The sequence below is a fragment of the Theropithecus gelada genome, chromosome X, assembly GCF_003255815.1.
Source record: "Theropithecus gelada isolate Dixy chromosome X, Tgel_1.0, whole genome shotgun sequence".
Taxonomy (NCBI): domain Eukaryota; kingdom Metazoa; phylum Chordata; class Mammalia; order Primates; family Cercopithecidae; genus Theropithecus; species Theropithecus gelada.
The window spans coordinates 105,824,548-105,842,879 of record NC_037689.1 but is presented as its reverse complement, the minus strand read 5'-3'; the positions used below and the strand labels follow the sequence as shown (position 1 = coordinate 105,842,879).

Genomic DNA, 18,332 nt, shown 5'->3' with positions numbered 1-18,332 from the left:
TTATACGTATCAGATATAAATAATAACCAAAAGAGGCACAAACCATAGTCACTGTGACTACTCTCAATATTATTCGCAGCACATTACAGGTCAAATATATCCTATTCTGAGTACTGCTACTCTCACCAACATTATACTTTTTACAGAAGTTACAGTAATTCATCCACAGTATGGCAGGAGGAAAATTTCCATTTCCTTCTTACCCTCCTTTTATCCTATTTGGGTCTTTCTTCTAGCTTGGCTTATGTACTCAGGTCCTATTTGGAGTGGTAATTTTACTATCCGTTTAAACATTTTATTTTTCTAGAATATCTTCTAAGTAGCTCCCTTCTTAAGAGAAATTATACCACATAGCAGACAAGCAATGGGAATAAAACAATTTGCTGGATCATCAGTGTAAGGTAGGAGGGCTTTTTTAAATGGGCACTTAGACTTGTACATAAATATTATATGACACAACAACTTCAGAAAACCCTGTCCACTGAACACACATAAATGACTAGGAACTTGTAAGGCAGGAACTATAAACAAGTGCTTCAGTTTGTAGCCCATAATAGTGAGCACTGTCACAAAATTTGATAGTGGATTAAATATTTATTGCCTTCAGTTTAAATTGTTAGTTCAGACATTTAATTATCCCTCCCAATTTCGTGGTGTACTGAAATTTCTTCAGTTCTTTGTTTTGTTTTGTTTTGTTTTTAAAGACAGGCTTAGAATTAGCCCTGTGTTAAACACTTAATGGCAATTTGTAATGGCCAATGCCAAACTTCTGTTTCTTTAGTGCATTCAGTACACAAACACAAACATACGCTAATGTCCTCCACAAAAATCTCTCACCTACCTAGATACACTCAGACACCTCCACCCACCCACACCTACACAGAGACACACCCTGCCTTCCTATTACCATATACCCACATATGCAAATCGGCACGTATGCTAATTGTAGTACACCTACACAAGTACTCACATACTTAAAAGAAGAGGTGGAAAGATCATAGCAAAGATATATAATAAGCAATAATGTCACTGACAGAGGAGAGAGGGTGCTGTTTCCCTGGATGAACTACTGGTGTTGCAGGCCATGAGCTGACTCCCCAAAAGTTAGCCAGAAGTGTATGAATGCAAGCATGTTTATGCAACAGATGAGATAGGCTCCAGGGAGAGCTTGCAGGTGAGCAGGTTACTCCTCATGAAAACAACTTAAAGTTAATTCACTAGTCATATAGGAAAAGTTACCCATTTTATTAGAGAACTTGCTAACTGCATAACTCTATTATGAGACAAAGTTGTGTAAGAGATGTTCCCCAGATCCCTTACCTTAAGTTTCTCAAATCGATCATTCAGGGATGCGACCTGATGGTCTCGGTGACGACCCACCAGTTTGCATAAGGCACAGATCAATTGGTCATCAGATACACAGTACATGTTCACTTTCTCATTCTCATGGTCCAGGCAGGTGATCCCTCGAAGATGTGTGTCTGGCACTGGTTCCACCAGGCGATGGCTGGTGAAAGGTTTCTTGTTCGGGTGCGTGGCCCGCAGGCAACGGTCACAGTAGGAGACCTCACAGGTGATGCATGTTTTTACTGCATCCCTTGGTGGGTCCTGCTCACAGAATTGGCAAGCAATTCGCTCACTAGACATGGCGGTGCTGGGCCTGTAAGTCCTTTCCCGGCGGCTCTCACTAGGGGAATTGGGCCCACTGACTGAAGCCTTCTGGAAGCGATCAATAATGTTCTGCAGAGTCACATTCCTCTTGAGGCCATCCAGGCCCCGGTGGTTCAGCGAGATAACATACCTGCAGGTAGGACACTGGAAAGCAGTAATGGGTTCAATGGATTCACCAGAGCTGCAGCTTGAGACCAAAATGCGATGGGCACAGCTGAAGCAGAGGCTGTGAGCACAAGGGAGCAGAAGTGGGTCTTCAAACAACTCTAGGCAGATTGGACAGGTCAATTCAGACTCCAGTGTTTCCATCTTTAGTGAAAATAATCCTCCTGAGGCATTAAGAACCACGGAGGCTGGGCTTTCACCTGCAAGGAATACAAAGCAAGAGTCATTAAGCATTTCCAAAGGAAAATGGATATAACATAATTATACACTAACCAATGGGCGCGTTTACGTGCTGGATTCCCCAGGGATGCTTAAGCAATAGAAAAGCAATTTGGGAATTAATCAGGAAGACTTTCCCCCCCTTCAAACCTTGTTTTAGACAAATGCCTATGTTTATTTTCATGCACAAAGAGATAAAACCAAATGGCTACCTCTGAATCCTGATAGACTGATTAACATTACCATTCCAGCTTACAATATTTGAATGGATCATTCTCTCACATATTCTCCACTGACATTTCTTTTCCCAGACTAAGATGAGGCTGAGACCCTGCAAAATTCCCAATCTCTATTCTCCAGTATTGTTCTCTATTTCACTTTAAGGTAAACTGTAGGGCTGCTTCTATGTGACATCCAGTGTAAGGAAAACAATGCCATATTTTAAAGTAACTCTGTACTTCCTGAAATGATTCCATTCTGAGAGTCTGCATAAAAAAGAGAAAGCTTTAGAAAAATGTAGCTCTTGGTGCAGGATAATAAATTTTTCCTCAGAGTGTGAACTTAAATTACTTCTTATTATCACACATGGAAATTTCTGTTCCATCCCATTCCTAGTAAACTGAGTTAGTTGAGACAAAAGATGATAGTTTTCACTTTCATCTTCTTCCCTCACCTTCAGAAACCCCTTCATTTCATCAAACTGAATGGGGAATGATTTCGAACTTTTCAACTTACTCAGTAATCATTGCTGATCAATAGTAAAGTCATATTGCCTTGTGGCTCCAATTTGGTTTTATTACTAAACACCTGCTGAACTAGCACAAGCCTGCTATGAAGATCACCTCCCATTTGTCTTTTCATACTTTCTAAAACATAACGGGATGCAAATCAATATCTAGATAGAAATTAGCAAAGTGCCAGAAATTTTCATATCTGGTAACCTTCAATTAAGTGAGCATCACTAAGTAAAAGAGGTCACTCGGCCGGGAACGGTGGCTCATGCCTGTAATCCCAGCACTTTGGGAGCCTAAGGTGGGTGGATTCTGAGGTCAGGAGGTCCAGACCATCTTGGCCAATATGGTGAAACCCCGTCTCTACTAAAATTACAAAAATTAGCTGGGCATGGTGGCGCTTGTCTGTAGTCCCAGCTACTTGGGAGGCTGAGGCAGAAGAATCGCTTGAACCCGGGAGGCAGAGGTTACAGTGAGCTGAGATCATGCCACTGCACTCTAGCCTGGGTGACAGAGCAAGACTGCATCAGAAAAAAAAAAAGCCACCCAACTGACAAGAAACCAACCTCTTGGTAAATCTATCTATTTTTCCACAGGAATTTCTGTGCTCAACACACAGGTACCTAATTCTTAATTGCCTTGAGTCTTCCATTAATTAAACTACACACATAAATATTCTAAGTTGGCTTTAACTAAGGAAAAATATAAAACATATCTTATTGACTGAAAATGTTAATCCTATGTATAGGAAAGAAAAAGGGCTTTGTTGTTGTTGTTGTTGTTGTTGTTTTTAGACAAAATGTCCCTCTGTCATTCAGAGTGGAGTGCAGTGGTACAATCTTGGCTACCTGCATCGTCTGCCTCCTGGGCTCAAGCGATCCTCCTTTCCTGGAACTCCAGGTGTATGCCACCAAGTCCAGCTAATTTTTATTTATATTTTTTGTAGAGACGTGGTTTTGCCGTGTTGCTCAGGCTGATCTTGAACTCCTGGGCTCAAGCGATCCGCCCACCACAGCCTCCCAAAGTGCTGGGAATACAGGAGTGAGCCACAGCGCTGAGCCCAAGAAAAGCATTGTTTGCTTTTGAGTAGCTTTTGTTCATCATCTCGTCATCATTGGAGACTCTCATCATGGCTTGAAAATTTCACGCTGCCATTGATACTTGTTCAGATATTGTCATTTGTTAGTCATATCTGTATACTTCACAGGATACATAAATACTGAGTACAATTATACTTTATGCCTAAGTACAATAGATGTACACCTAAAAGCTGTTTCTAAATCAAACCTTTTAAATGCGCTGAACTAACTACTTATTTAATGAAAATCTATATGAAATGGGGTTATAAAAGTGAAGAATCTTTTTGTAAATCAGTCACTCTCAGTTGGTTTAGTAGGTTCAGATGTTTGTACAGACACTTTTTTTAAGTGAAACATGGCATTTTTCTTTTAGAATTTACAGGTGCTTGAAAGTTGTTGGCCAGTATTTTGTAGCTTGTAACATCTATCAATGTTCACCTACACAGATGAAAAAGTAAACAATTAAAATGTATATACATCATTGAATCTTAGAATTGGAAGAGACTTTTGAGAGATGAAGATTCCAACTTCCACTGACAGTAGGAATATTGCCTTAGAGAGCTCCATTTGATATATGACTCAGATTCTCAAACTCAACATATCTATAAATGAACTTGTTGTGCTCCTCCTCACCTCCACAAAACAAAACAAACAAAAAACACCTGCTCCTCTTCTGATTTTCCCTGTCTCGTGAATATCACCATTCAAGCCTGGAAATCTAAGAGATCTCTCATCGACATGTTTGTATCACCTCAACTACTGGTGGCTTCCAGAATATTCTGTTTTATTTCACTTACATAGCTGTATCTCCAGCTAACTCTTCCTTCTCCTTGAGGGTATCAACTATTTTATATTTTCATTCACAGCACAAGTTTGTGCTTCACACAAACTGTATTCAATAATTGTTAATGAAGTATCACTTAAACTAGGAGTAAGAAGGGGCCTAGCATTCATTGAGCATCTCCTGTATTCTGAGTACTATGTTAAGCACTTTACACATTATTTCACTAATTCTTTCAGGAAACTTGTGAGGAAGTTACTATTACTGTATCCACCTTACAGTTAGGAAACTGGGGCTTAGAGTCATTAAATAAATTAACCAAGAATATACATACCCAGAGCACAGGTCAGTGTAATTTCAACGCCTGTGCTCTTTTCCTACACCTTTATTTCAATCAGCTCACCTCCTTCACTGAGGTTTATCTTGGCTATTTACAAGACGGTTTTTAAACAGCATGTTTCTACTTCTATTTTTATCTCTCTCTGTCTCTCTGACTTTCTCTGAATCTGCCTATTTCATTCTGAGTCCCTTCCAGAATCATATCTCTGTCTTCTAGGCCCATCTCCACCTCACACTGCACTTCTATTACTATGTCTTCTAGAACTCTATGCCTGCATTCCTCAATGTCTGTGTTGGAAGCTATCTGGGTGGGTCAGAAGTATTGCTGAAAGCCATGTCTATGTGTGTTGAAACCTACGTAAAAACAATTGGAGTACCACAGCTTTCCTAAGGCTTAAGAGGGTGCCATATAAATTGTCCTGTACATAGGAAAAGCTCTTAAATTTTGCTTGGAAATCTAAAATTTGTTTCCAAGTCAGTGTGACACTTGAACCTCACCATGAAATTAAGCTTGGGAAAGCATACTATGGGTCAGGATTGCTTTGGGTAAGGTCAAAATAGGATTTATTAACTGGGGACTTCTGAACTTCCTAGAACTGTTTGCAGAATGTGGTTTGTATGTCATATATGCATTTTTCCTGGGGAGAGGATTGCCCATAGCTTTCAAAAGATTCTCAAGAGTCTTTGAAAGAAAAAAAGCCAATCATTAGTACTCTAAAATAACCTACCTTATTTCAGCTCTGTAAAGAACATTATAAGATAGTTACTGCCTCTTGCTTATTTCAGCTTTTCTATACTGTTTCAAATGTTTGATTTTTGATTATCATATATTAACTGTTTTAGCCAATTTTCGGGAACCAAATACTTTTATCAACTTCTTCAGATATGTTCAATCATCTTTCATTTATGAGGCTTTCTTTTTCTGGGTACTCCTAATATTTTAGAATCCTTTCAATTATCCCCAATTTTCCCTACCTTTCTGGTTATCTAAGAACTTTAACAATACCCTTTATGTGCATTGTCTCATTTACTTTTCACAACAACTCTCTAAAAGGTAGCTACTATCATTATTTAAAAAAAAAAAAAAAAAAAAAAAAAAACGTAGGCTGGGTGCCGTGGCTTACGCCTATAATCCCAGTACTTTGAGGGCCGAGGCAGGTGGATCACAAGGTCAGGAGATCGAGACCATCCTGGCCAACATGGTGAAATCCCATTTCTACTGAAATACAAAAAATTAGCAGGGCGTAGTGGCGTGCGCCTGTAGTCCCAGCTATTCGGAAGGCTGAGGCAAGGGAATCCCTTGGACCCAGGAGGCAGAGGTTGCTTGAGCCAAGATCGTGTCATTGCACTCCAGCCGGGTGACAGAGCAAGGCTCCGTCTCAAAAAAAAAAAAAAAAAAAAAATTAATTAAAAAAAATAACCTGTACAAGGTCACACTTGTTTCTAAGTGGCTAAACTAAGAGTCAAACTTAGGACAAAACTTTAAAAATAAACCTATATATATCTATGGTCAACTGATTTTCAACAAGGGTTCCAAGACCATTCAATGGAGAAAGAATACTCTTTTCAACAAATGGTGCTTGGACAACTGAATATCCACATGCAAAAGGATGAAGTTGGAGTTCTACCCCATATCATTTATAAAAATTAACTCACAACAGATCAGTGATCTAAATGTAAGAGCTGAAACTATAAAACTCTTGGAAGGAAAGACAGGCATAAATCTTTGTGAACTTAGGTTAGGCAGGCAACAGTTTCTCAGACGACATCAAAAGCATAAGCAACCAAAGAAAATATACATAAATAGTACTTCATCGAAATTTAAAATTTGAATGCTGCAAATAGCACCATCAATGAAGTAAAAAGACAACCCGCAGACTAGGCAAAAATATTTGCAAATCATATTAATATATCTGATATAGGTCTAGTCTCTAGAAATGTACTCTTACAACTCAACAACAAAAAAGGTAAGTAACTCAATTTAAAAGTGGGCAAAGGATTTCTTTTTTTTTTTTTTTTTGAGACGGAGTCTCGCTCTGTCGCCCAGGCTGGAGTGCAGTGGCCGGATCTCAGCTCACTGCAAGCTCCGCCTCCCGGGTTCCCGCCATTCTCCTGCCTCAGCCTCCCGAGTAGCTGGGACTACAGGCGCCCACAACCGCGCCCGGCTAATTTTTTGTATTTTTAGTAGGGACGAGGTTTCACCGTGGTCTCGATCTCCTGACCTTGTGATCCGCCCGCCTCGGCCTCCCAAAGTGCTGGGATTACAGGCGTGAGCCACCGCGCCCGGCCGGGCAAAGGATTTCAATAGATTTTTTCCAAAGAAGATATACAAATGGCCAATAATCAAATGAAAAGGTGCTCAACATAATTAGCCAGTAGGAAAGTGCAAATCAAAATCACATTGAGATACTTACTTCACACTAAGAAGGCTATAATATAATAAAACAAAACAAACAAAAAGTGGAAAACAGCACATGTCAGCCAGGATTTGGAGAAGTTAGACCCCTCATACATTGCGGGTGGAAATAAAAAAATGGTGCAGTTGCTTTTGGGAAATAGTTCGACAGTTCCTCAAAAGGCTAAATATAAAGTTACCATACAATTCCACTCCTAGGTATATACCCAAAAGAATGGAAAATGTGTTCACTCAAAAACTTGTACACAAATGTTCATAGCAGCAGTCTTTATAGTAGCCAAAAGGGAAAAGCCCAAATGTCCATCAACTGATGAAATGATAAACACAATGGAATATTACTTGGCTATAAAAAGGGAATGAAGTTCTGATACATACTTCAACATGGATGATCTTTGAAAACAGTAAGTAAAAGAAGCCAGTCACAAAAGGCTCCTTTTGTGTATGATTCTTTTTTTATGAAATATCCAGAATAGGCAAACCCATAGGAACAGAAAGTGGATTAACAGTTGCCAGGAGCAGGGCAGGGGAGGATGGGGGATGAGGAGTGATTGCTAACAAATGTGGAGTTTCTTTTTGGGATGATGAAAAGGTTCTAAAATTAGGTAGTGATGATGGTTGCACAACTTTCTGAAGATACCAAAAATCACTGAATTGTATACTTTAAAATAGTGAATATTATGGCATGTGAATTACATCTCAATTTTTTAAAGAAGAGATTCAATCCCACGTGTGTCTGATTCGAGGGTGTAAACTGTAAATCATTATACTATACTACCAGCTGTGTGATTATGTAGTATTTATAAGCTCTATTGGATTGCTTGTTCCTTTCAATTGTTTTTCTAGGTCAATGATTCCCTGTCTAGGTTTTGCAATACCCTGGGATACCTCTAGTGATCAATGAGTGTCACAAAATTCTCAGCTCCCAATTTTTATTCACTTCAAGAAGTATATAAGTGACTCCTGAAAAACATTTGACTCCTATTATCATGAAATACTTTTAGCAGGAGGAAGTGGCATGACAAAAATTAAACAATGGCAAACTGTTGCAATTTCAAAAAGTTTGTGAATCACTAATCTATACAGGGTTAGACAGTATGCTAAGGATGAAGACAGGATGTGAATCTGATAGGGTGCGACTCAATGACAGGTAATCTTGAAAGTTTTTACGATTTGTCATAAAAATGCATTGATGACATGCCTGAGAGGGCAGAACCAATTGCCATATTAAGAAACAAATGTGCACATACACACACCCTGATTCGTTCCTTTCCAAACCATTTAGTTACTGCCATATATAGTCAGATATGTATGTTTAATTGTTTCTGTATGGCTTTTCTTTACCTTGCACCTTACTACAGGGTGAAACCTCTGAAAAAAGAAGTCGATGAGCATCAACTAGAAGAAGGTATCAATGGGCTGTGTAACTGGGTAGAAATACAAAAAGAGTTTTGATGAAGGTGATTAAGATAAAAAATAATGGGTCTGGCGTGGTGACTCACACCTTTAGTCCCAGCACTTTGGGAGGCAGAGGCAGGCAGATTGCTTGAGCCTAGGAATTTGAGACTAGCCTGGGCAACACAGCAAGACCCCATATCTACAAAATATACAAAAATTAGCAGGGTGTGGTGGCATGCGCCCATAGTCCCAGCTACTTGATAGGCTGAGGTGGGAAGATCACTTGAGCCCAACAGGTCGAAGCTGCAGTGAGCCATATTTGTGCCACTGTGTTCCATCCTGGGTGACAGAGTGAGACTTTGTCTCAAAATAAATAAAAATAAAAAATAAGTTAAAAAAACAAAATTTTTTAAAAAGATAAAAATAATGTATCCTACGCTTATGAAATAAATGACTGATTTCAGCATTGTCCTCCAAATCTAGCCTTTAGCTAACTCTGATCAAGAGAGAAGTCGTGATCTGTACTTTGCATAATTCTATTATTTCAAATGTTACTTGAGCATAATTAAATGCCCACTTAATTAACAATTATTATTCCATCTAGTTTTTTTTTCTTCCAAGTCTGCAAAGCATGAATCTGAGCTCTCACTACCTTCCTGAGGAGTTATAGTATCCCCTTCACAGAAAATCCATGAGTGTGAAGCCAAGCCTGATCTCTGGGCTGTAGATTGAGAATTGAGCTGAGCTGTAGGGTTTTTTTAAATTAATATAAAATAAACATTCTTCAGGATATTAAAATTAATATCCCATGAGTTCTTCCTTAAAGTATTAGAAACTGTCTCCCTGCCTTGGGGGAATGAGCAAATGAGTCCTGGCCTAGTCTGATGTTTCCTCAACTGTAAAATGTTCAAGCTAAACTAGAATCACCAGATGATCTCTTTAAGATGCTTTCTAGCTCTGACATCCTATTATTATAGAGCTCTTGCTATCTGTTACCACATAAAAAGACACCTTGGATTATTGTAAACTAGCTCCTAAAAACACAACTTTTATTTATTAGTGTGACTAGGAAGGCTAACAAGTGATGGACATCATAGCCACAGGAGCTGGAAATAAACAAAATGCATTACCAAGTGCTCAAAGTACAGTAGTTTTGTCTGTTGTACCTCAAAAAAGATATAATGGATGTTCCAGAGGACAACTAAAGGGAAGGAGAGTCCCATGGGAATATAAACTAATGAGAACATATTTGGGGACTGAAAAAGAAACCAAAATCCAAATCCCAGAACACCATGATTAGAAAAGAACTCCTTGAAGCTCAAAGCAGATCATTTTGGAACACAAAAGGCAGCCAATGCATCAAATTCACGCTCTATAGGATAAGAACTGAAAATAGAAACCTAGACAAAAGAGGCTAGGTGGCCAGTAATAATAATCAATAATAGTCACCTTACATTTGTATATCATTTTACACTTTTCAAATTATTTCAAAGCCATTATCTCATTTGACCCTCATAATAGAACCTGGTTGTAGTCCTGGATCTAAACCAAATTAGCTGAGCAATCCTAGGTACATTTAAACTCTTTGGGTCACAGTTTTTTCATCTATCAAATGAAAAATACCTGCCCTGCCCACCTCACGGGCTATTGTGAGGATCAGATGAGGATAAAATAAAAGTATTAGTTTACTTTACAAATACAGGTATTCTCATCATACATTCATAGATTATAGATACAAAGCAAATTATTAAGAAAAGCCAAAAATGTACAAAAAACTAGCCGGGCAAGGTGGCGGGCGCCTGTAGTCCCAGCTACTCGGGAGGCTGAGGCAGGAGAATGGCGGGAACCCGGGAGGCGGAGCTTGCAGTGAGCTGAGATCCGGCCACTGCACTCCAGCCCGGGCGACAGAGCCAGACTCCGTCTCAAAAAAAAAAAAAAAAAAAAAAAAAAAAAAGAAAAGCCAAAAATGTTTGGAAATTCATCCCAAACACATGGTTGACATAATGGCAGACAATCACACTCCTCCACAAGACTTCTAGAAGATCATGGGACTGATCGTGGTATTTGTTATGCTCATGTCTTCCCTTTTAGACTGGGATCCCCACCCCTCTCCAAGTGAAGGGCTATCTCTCTTCTTTTCTCTTAAGCTTTCATCCTGCACAGGGGTAACTCAGAACTGGAGGCTGATTACCGACCGGCAGACAGCACCAGAGCCAGTTCCTGTCTAATAGGTTATTAAAGCCTACTTAATACTTTATAGTACATGGAATTAATGTATGTTATTTTCAATAATTAGTTTTTAAATCCAAATGTTGAGTGTTTTATACAAAATAGTCATCATATAAACATTAAAATGAGTATCAAAATAGCAGAACTAGAAATCCTAGAGCTGCTATAAACACAAAAGGTTAATCCAAGTAACCAACAAACAGATTTGCCAAGGTAACACATGAAAATTGACAGGAATCCTAAACACAATTCATGACACCTTTATCTTAATGCAGATTACACTAGCAGTTGCAGGGTTGAGGAACAAATGGAGAACAAACTTAATTTACCTGTGACTGCTGGTACAGCTTTCCATCTCCTCTAGGATTGCTTTTCTTAACCTCTGTTACCTAACGAAATATTTGTAAGTTTTTAAATGTTCAGTGGTTCACCTGGACAGGCAGTCATCTGCACAATAAAATTGGCAATATATGTATGTAGGACATGTTATTGAATGTTAGGCTGAGAGGATCCCAAGTTCAGGTCAGAAACAAGGGACAGAGAACAGAGGCCTATTTGAAATCAAGCTTCTACTTCCCTGGGAACCACATGGATCCTAGCAACACTGAACAAAGGGCTATAGACAAAGTGATCAAGGATCTGGACCGTAAACCATTTTTCTATCTCTGTGCTGTATTTATTAAGACACTTCACTGTCATGAATTAGTATTGTCTGCCATGCCCATACATTATGCTCCTATCCAGGAAAATTGGAAATACTGGGATTTCATGTTTCAGGACGATTTCAGATTGTATGATGGGTTTGTTATCAGATTGTCTGGTCTCTGTAAGACGATGATCCAGAGACTGAGGATGCTGTTCATCAACCAGCGGAGTCTGACCTAAGGGAAAGAAGCTGAGACAATGCCCAAGGTCAGGCAGCCAGAGCTCTGCAGGGAGACCAGAACCCAAGTAGGATAACGCTTACAAATGATACTTTGCCAACCCACTTAGGCTGAACCAGCATCCTAGAGTGTATTCAGGTGAATCCCACAAGGAAAAGGAAATAATGGGATACTGGCACATTACTCAAAATCCTTCTGCCACCCACACTTTAAACATCTTATACTATCTAGTATTCTCAGTAATTTATAGAATTTCTAAAAGAAAACTCAGCATCTGGGAGACTCATCATCAAAAGGATTATATCTGCCTATGGTCATAAAGAAGGGAAAGACAGAAAGAGAGAAACAAATAGAAACAGCCACAGACTACCTGAGCCCACAGAAAACTCTTAGCAGAGTTTTAATACATGAAAGTGGAGAAAGGAACATATTTAATATATTGATCCATGGATGAGAAGGTAAATAAAAAGTAGATTAGCCATCTGCACAAGAAGATAATTACAGCTGGAATTTCTTGTCTCAACACCACCCATCTGGTCTTCTCACTTGCTAGTATGACCCAATACACTGGTTGAGAAACACTTTTCTAGTCTCTTCTGTAGACTGCTTAGTGATGAACACAATATTTTTTGAGAGACCTGAAGTACAGATGTTAGTGCAACACCATCTTGGTACCAAAATTTCATTCATCAAAATGTAAATAATTTTGAATTATCCAACACTGTTGTATATCCAGTATCAACATGCTACATCTCATATTTTGATGATGCAATGTTCTAAGTCAAGACACCCAGCTTAATGAGTAAGGAGTACTTCATGAACACAGAGCTTCATTCTCACCTTTGTGCCAAAGAGAGGACAAAAACTTAATGCTAAATGGAAACGGAGCACCCCCTGGCCTCTATTAGCAGCCAAGCCCCATAGCCCAACAGCAAGGATATTATCAAGATTCATGAAGATTGAATAACAGACACACACAAGACCAAGCAGGTACTTCCAAGAGCAGCCATTTGGGACATATTCTGTGCCCACAGCTCTGTCTTCACCCTTTTAAGAGCTCTATGTCCCTGTTCCAAAAGACAGAGCTTGAGTTCTATGGGATAGAATGAGAAGACAACATTCTTTCCTCTTCTCCAAGCCAATGGGGTTTGCTGAGTGATGAAGACAGACATACTCCTTGTGTAATTCCCTTGTCAATTATTGTGGTGTCAGCAGATTTTATGGGAGGAAGGATGAAGGAATGGACAGGCTCACTACTCAGAGCAATATTTGGATGCAATTGTGAGACTCCACTGGCACTACTTTAGGATCTGCAAGTTGAAGCAAGTTGCCCTGCTCTTAGGTAAGGGATTAACTAAATCAATTTTATCTAAATCAATTTGCACCGTTGAGATGATATGTTCATAAAGCAACCAAGTCACTCTGATTTACAGGAGTACTTCCCAGAGGTGGCCTTGCAAGGTACAACATGCCAGATGAGAATTCTAGTAGTCATGAAAACAAATAAGAGGGACACGACCACCCTTTCATGTCCCTAGCCTCTACCCATGTCCTGCACAGCCCCTCCGTGACCTAATCCTGGAGCTGCAAGTATGGAGTTTGGCCTGGAACAGGCAGGAGGCCAAAATACTGGGCTAAATCTGGGGCCTCAGCCCAATCAGCAGAGGTCCTCTGCACATTACAGGTGCTTAATATTGTTGACTCTGCTACTAGGTGATAATTATGCTTATATAGCCATTCCCCAAATTATTTATGCCACTTTTCATTAGAAACTAACAAACTGCCCTTATATAGGCTAAAAATGGGTGAGGTTATGTCTTCAAATTAGTCTGACTCAGATTGTTAGGTTAGAGTGCATTAGATATGATTCAAGCCCCAACTTAAATGATCATTATTACTCTGTATGCCTAGTTGTATGTATGTTTTCATTCAGTTGAACATGTATTGGAGACAAAACAGATTTAGGACCTAAGTACAATGATAAGATTTGACTCTGGGGGTGGGAGGCTAATAATGCTAAAGTAAGATTTTCAGTAAGCTAAGATTCCTACTTACACCCAGTCAATCCACTAACTCAGTAAAAGGTAAAGGAAGTGCTTTCTTTGAAAAGTATAATGTTGGCCGGCTGTGGTGGTTCGCACCTGTAATCCCAGCACTTGGCTTTGGCAGGTGGATCCCTTAAGCTCAGGAGTTTGAGACCAGACTGGGAAACATGGTGAATCCTGTCTCTACAAAAAATTCAAAAATTAGCTAGGTGTGATGGTGTGTGCCTATAGTCCCAGCTACTAGGGAAGCTGAGATGGGAGAATTGCTTGAGCCAGAGAAGTCAAGACTGCAGCAAGCCATGATCACGCCACTGCACTCCAGCCTGGGTGACACAGCGAGACTTCATCTCAAAGGGGAAAAAAAATTATAATGCTGAGGGTTTACAGAACCCTTTCATCTTCAAAGGACCAAGTCAAGACTAACAATACCCAGTACACAATATTATAGCTTTTACACAAGTGCACCAACTAAGAAAGAAAAGTCATAGGAATGTCCTAAAGCCATAAGCCAATGTAACATCACATTTGGGATGAACTCTGATCTTCTTGACTCCTGGACCTGTGTTTTAACCACTGCATTAGCTATTCTTGCATTGCCTTAAAGAAATACCTGAAACTGGGTAGTTTATAAATAAAAGAGGTAGGCTGGGCATTGTGGCTCTTGCCTATAATCCCAGCACTTGGTGAGGCCCTCAGATCGCTTGACCTCAGGAGTTTGAGACCAGCCTGAGCAATATGTCAAAACCCCATCTCTACAAAAAATACAAAAATTAGCTGGGTGTGGTGGCATGCACCTGTGGTCCCAACTACTCAAGATGCTGAGATAGAAGGATTGCTTAAGCCCGAGGCAAGACCCTTTCTCAAAAAAAAAAAAAAAAAAAAAAACAGAAAAGAAAAGAAAAAAAAGAAAAGAGGTTTAATTGGGTCACAGTTCTGCAGGCTGTACAGGAAGTGTGATGCCAGCATCTGCTTCTGAGGAGGACTCAGGAAGCTTACAATCATGGAGGGAGGCAAATGGGGTGCAGGAGATTCTCACATGGTGTGAGCAGAAGCAAGGGAGAAAGAGAGCTGGGGGGAAGTGCCACACGCTTTTAAACAACCAGATCTCAGGAGAGATTACTCACTATCACAAGGACTCACAGTCAACCAAGGTGATGGTGCTAAACCATTCATGAGAAATCTGCCCTCATGATCCAGTCACCTCCCATCAGGCCCCACCTCAACACTGGGGATTACATTTGTACATAAGATTTGGGCAGGGATAAATATCCAAACTTTATCAAACACATGAATCAAGTTGTGAGGAGCAATCAGGAGAAATCTAATTCACATTATATACCCATGTTAAGTTCATTGATTGGGCAGGAATATATAAAAATAGCAAAGACAGTTTCTCCCTCAGTACAGTCATGAGAGGAGACAGACAGGGGGATGTGAGTGTCGGGGGGGTGGGGAGGGGGAAGCTAACCATCTGGGGTAGAATGAAACCACTCCCCAAACAGAAGAAAAGTAGGGGAGGAGAACTCCCTATTCAGCAACTCCCTTCTATTGGAATATTGCCAGAGAACTGATTAGAGTACTGGGACGGAGCAGAATGGGGTTAAAGGCAGCCCTTCTGGCCCAAGTTGAGAATCAGAGGGATCAACCCACACACGGTACTTCTCTATTTAGTTTCCAATATATTCCTTTATAAGGGCTCATCCTCAGAGACACACAACCATCACCATCTATCCGCCCCACACTCAGAAATCCTCAAAAGGCAAAGTGGTTGAAGAAGTAAGATGCAGCATGGCTGGGAGGCTGGGAGGGCACAGGTTGATGGGGAAAGCCTGGGGTCCAAGGCGCTCTAGTGGGGGATTTCCATAGTCATGTAAGTGTTGTGACATAGGAAGGTGAGTGATCATGAAAACGGTAGGGGACAGTGGAAGAGAGAGAGAAAGTAAAGAGTAAAACCACTCCAGGATTTCAATTTCTTGCTCTAAGAAGCAATATTTCTGAAAAATAATGTGCAACACACGAAGTGCTAAGTAACCTAAACCTTATCATCACCAGTAATATTTCTGTAAATCTACTCTGCCGTTATTTACTTAATTCTTACAAGGCAGGAATGGAAAATCCCCACTCTCCCTGGTTGCGTCGCAGTCTGTCCTGTGGACATATGTAAGTTTTCCCTCTCCCCCACAGAGCTGGTTTCACAGCTAGGCCAGAAATAAGGAACCATCCAGACGGAGACTCGAGGATCGCTCCCCTGGCAGAAAAGGGATTAAGTTTCACCGGGCCTCCCCGCCGGCAGGGCGTCCGCAGCCACGCCGGCTGCTGCGACAGCACCGCCCGGCAGACGGCCGGCCAAGGGGCGACGCCGGGGACTAAGAGGCTGCCGGCTGCGGGAGCGTGGGAAGGCGGCCGTGCCCTTTCCCAGACTCGCACCCAGGCGCCGGAGGATTCGCTCGACTGCCCGCGCCCGGCCCGGCCCGGCTACGCAGAGGCCTCGGCCGCCCCCGCCCCGCACCCCGGAGTGCAAACTCTGTCCCAGGAGGGCAGTGGCAGGAACCCGAGCCCCAACAGCATGACTGGGAGCCAGAGCTGATCTGGGGCCCCCGTCGCCGTCTCGAGCCTCGCGGGCCCCATCACCCTGCCCCGCCGAGCCCGAGAGCCCTCGGCTAACGCCGGGCCCCGGCGGCACCTGAAAAGCGGCCGGAGCCAGGGCCGAGCCCTGCGAGGGCGACGACGCTCGACCTCCAGGGCCGCGGCGAGGGGGCGCGTTTTACCCATAGCGTTCCCAGGTGCCAGCCATCTCCTCTGCTCGCTCGAGGGCGCTGGGCGCTCGTCTGCCTCCGCAGCGGGCTAGCTCGGGCTCCGGCGCGAGCTCCAGGGCCCCGGTCGCCGCCGCCGCCGCCGCCACCACTCTAGGCCGCCGCCCGCCTTCGCTGCAGCTGCCGCTACGGTCGCCGACGCCGCGCAGCAGCCGGGATCCGCCAGCCCGCGCGCCCCGCAGGGGATAGCACGGCGGCCGCGATGCTACCGCGGCTGGGTCTCCCGAGCTAAAGTTAAGAGTTTTCGCCCCTCAGTTCAGGGGCAGCACCATGACACCACGGCAGCACCACACTGTCATTTCCGCCGCCGCAGAGGAAAAAAAAAGGCAATCCCTTCCAAAAGGGAGGCGGAGTGGGGGCAAACGGGGTTGGGGCTGACACCCCAAGGGAGCACTGGGAAGGGCCAAAGAAAAAGGGGCGCTCGGACACCTTCCCAGGCTCACCTTCCGCCGCCCCCGCCACTCCCAGCTCCCCCAGCCCTTCCTCTGGAGGCACGTTTACATGTCTTCTCCCCTGGCAGGAGTGACCAGAGAAACCTGAGCAAGCAAAGGCAGCCGGTGGGTGGGGCTCGGGTTACTACTGTACCTACCAGCTGATTCCAGCAGCCTTTTCTCCAGCGCCCTGTCATCTTGAAGGAAGACACAGAGAGAGGGACCCGGGCGGGTGTGTGTGTGTGTATGTGTGTGTTGTGTGTGTGTGTGTGTGAGTGAGTGACAGAGCGACAGAGAGAGCAGAATGTGTGTGAAATGCAGAAGGAAGACTATGGCTAAACTCTTCTCCCACTCCCCACTCCTCTGTCCCCCAGCCCCACAAACCCCAGGTTAGAACAAGGAAGAGGCCTTTGCAACCGGTAATAAGAAGAGAGTGCCCGGGTCCACCGCACAGATCCTCTCCATGAAGCTGCTCTATGCAAAGTTAACTACAGAGTAAAACAAAAATAGTGGAGGAGATAGAAAAGGGCAGACAATTGAAGGAAACCCAACCCCTCTTTCTTTTTACAAAGAGAGAATGGCTGTGTTTTATTGGCCTCGGGCAGAAGTTGTGGAGGTGGATTAAAGCCATCAAAAGAAAAAAAAAAAGCAGGATTTTTCTTGTACCTTCAAATTGTTGACCAGTAAAACAAGAGGGTCGTTACCACAAGGACAATGAGGCAGATGCTAGCTATCCAGGTATTCCAGGTCCCTAATAAGCTAATTGGTCCATTTGGAATCCAGCATCTTCCCATTGGTCTGGAGTGACCCCCACTCAAAAGGTGGATGGGAGAGGGAAAGAGCAGGAAGCCCCATAAGAGACTGTTTCTAACTTGGGGCAAAAAGAGAGAACAAGGGGAAAGAAATGAGAAAATGAGAGGACCTGCCCCAGCGCGCGCGCGCGCGCGCGCACACACACACACACACACACACACACACACACGCCTCCCATCATTGTGCATAAGAACAAGCCCAGAAAAATTGAGGTATCTCTTGGTATATCCCTTCAGGGAACCAATAGTAATCAGTCAACACTCCTGTGAAACAATGTGCTAGAGATCACTGAGGTGGAAACCAAGGCAAAAATCACAACCA

The 18,332-nt window shown here is 42.4% G+C and overlaps 1 protein-coding gene across 2 annotated transcripts in view; it reads right to left on the bottom strand.

The window, feature by feature from the left end:
* Positions 1–17,304, bottom strand: part of MID2 (midline 2) — a 96,325-nt gene extending 79,021 nt beyond the window's left edge. For both annotated transcript variants that reach the window (XM_025372567.1, XM_025372568.1), the window contains exons 1-2: positions 16,723–17,304; positions 1,321–2,036 (exon numbers count right to left, since the gene is read on the bottom strand). In XM_025372567.1, coding sequence (XP_025228352.1) covers positions 1,321–2,036; positions 16,723–16,726 — 720 coding nt within the window. In that variant the 5' untranslated portion in view covers positions 16,727–17,304. The remainder of the gene's footprint in view (positions 1–1,320; positions 2,037–16,722) is intronic.
* Positions 17,305–18,332: the final 1,028 nt, after the last annotated feature.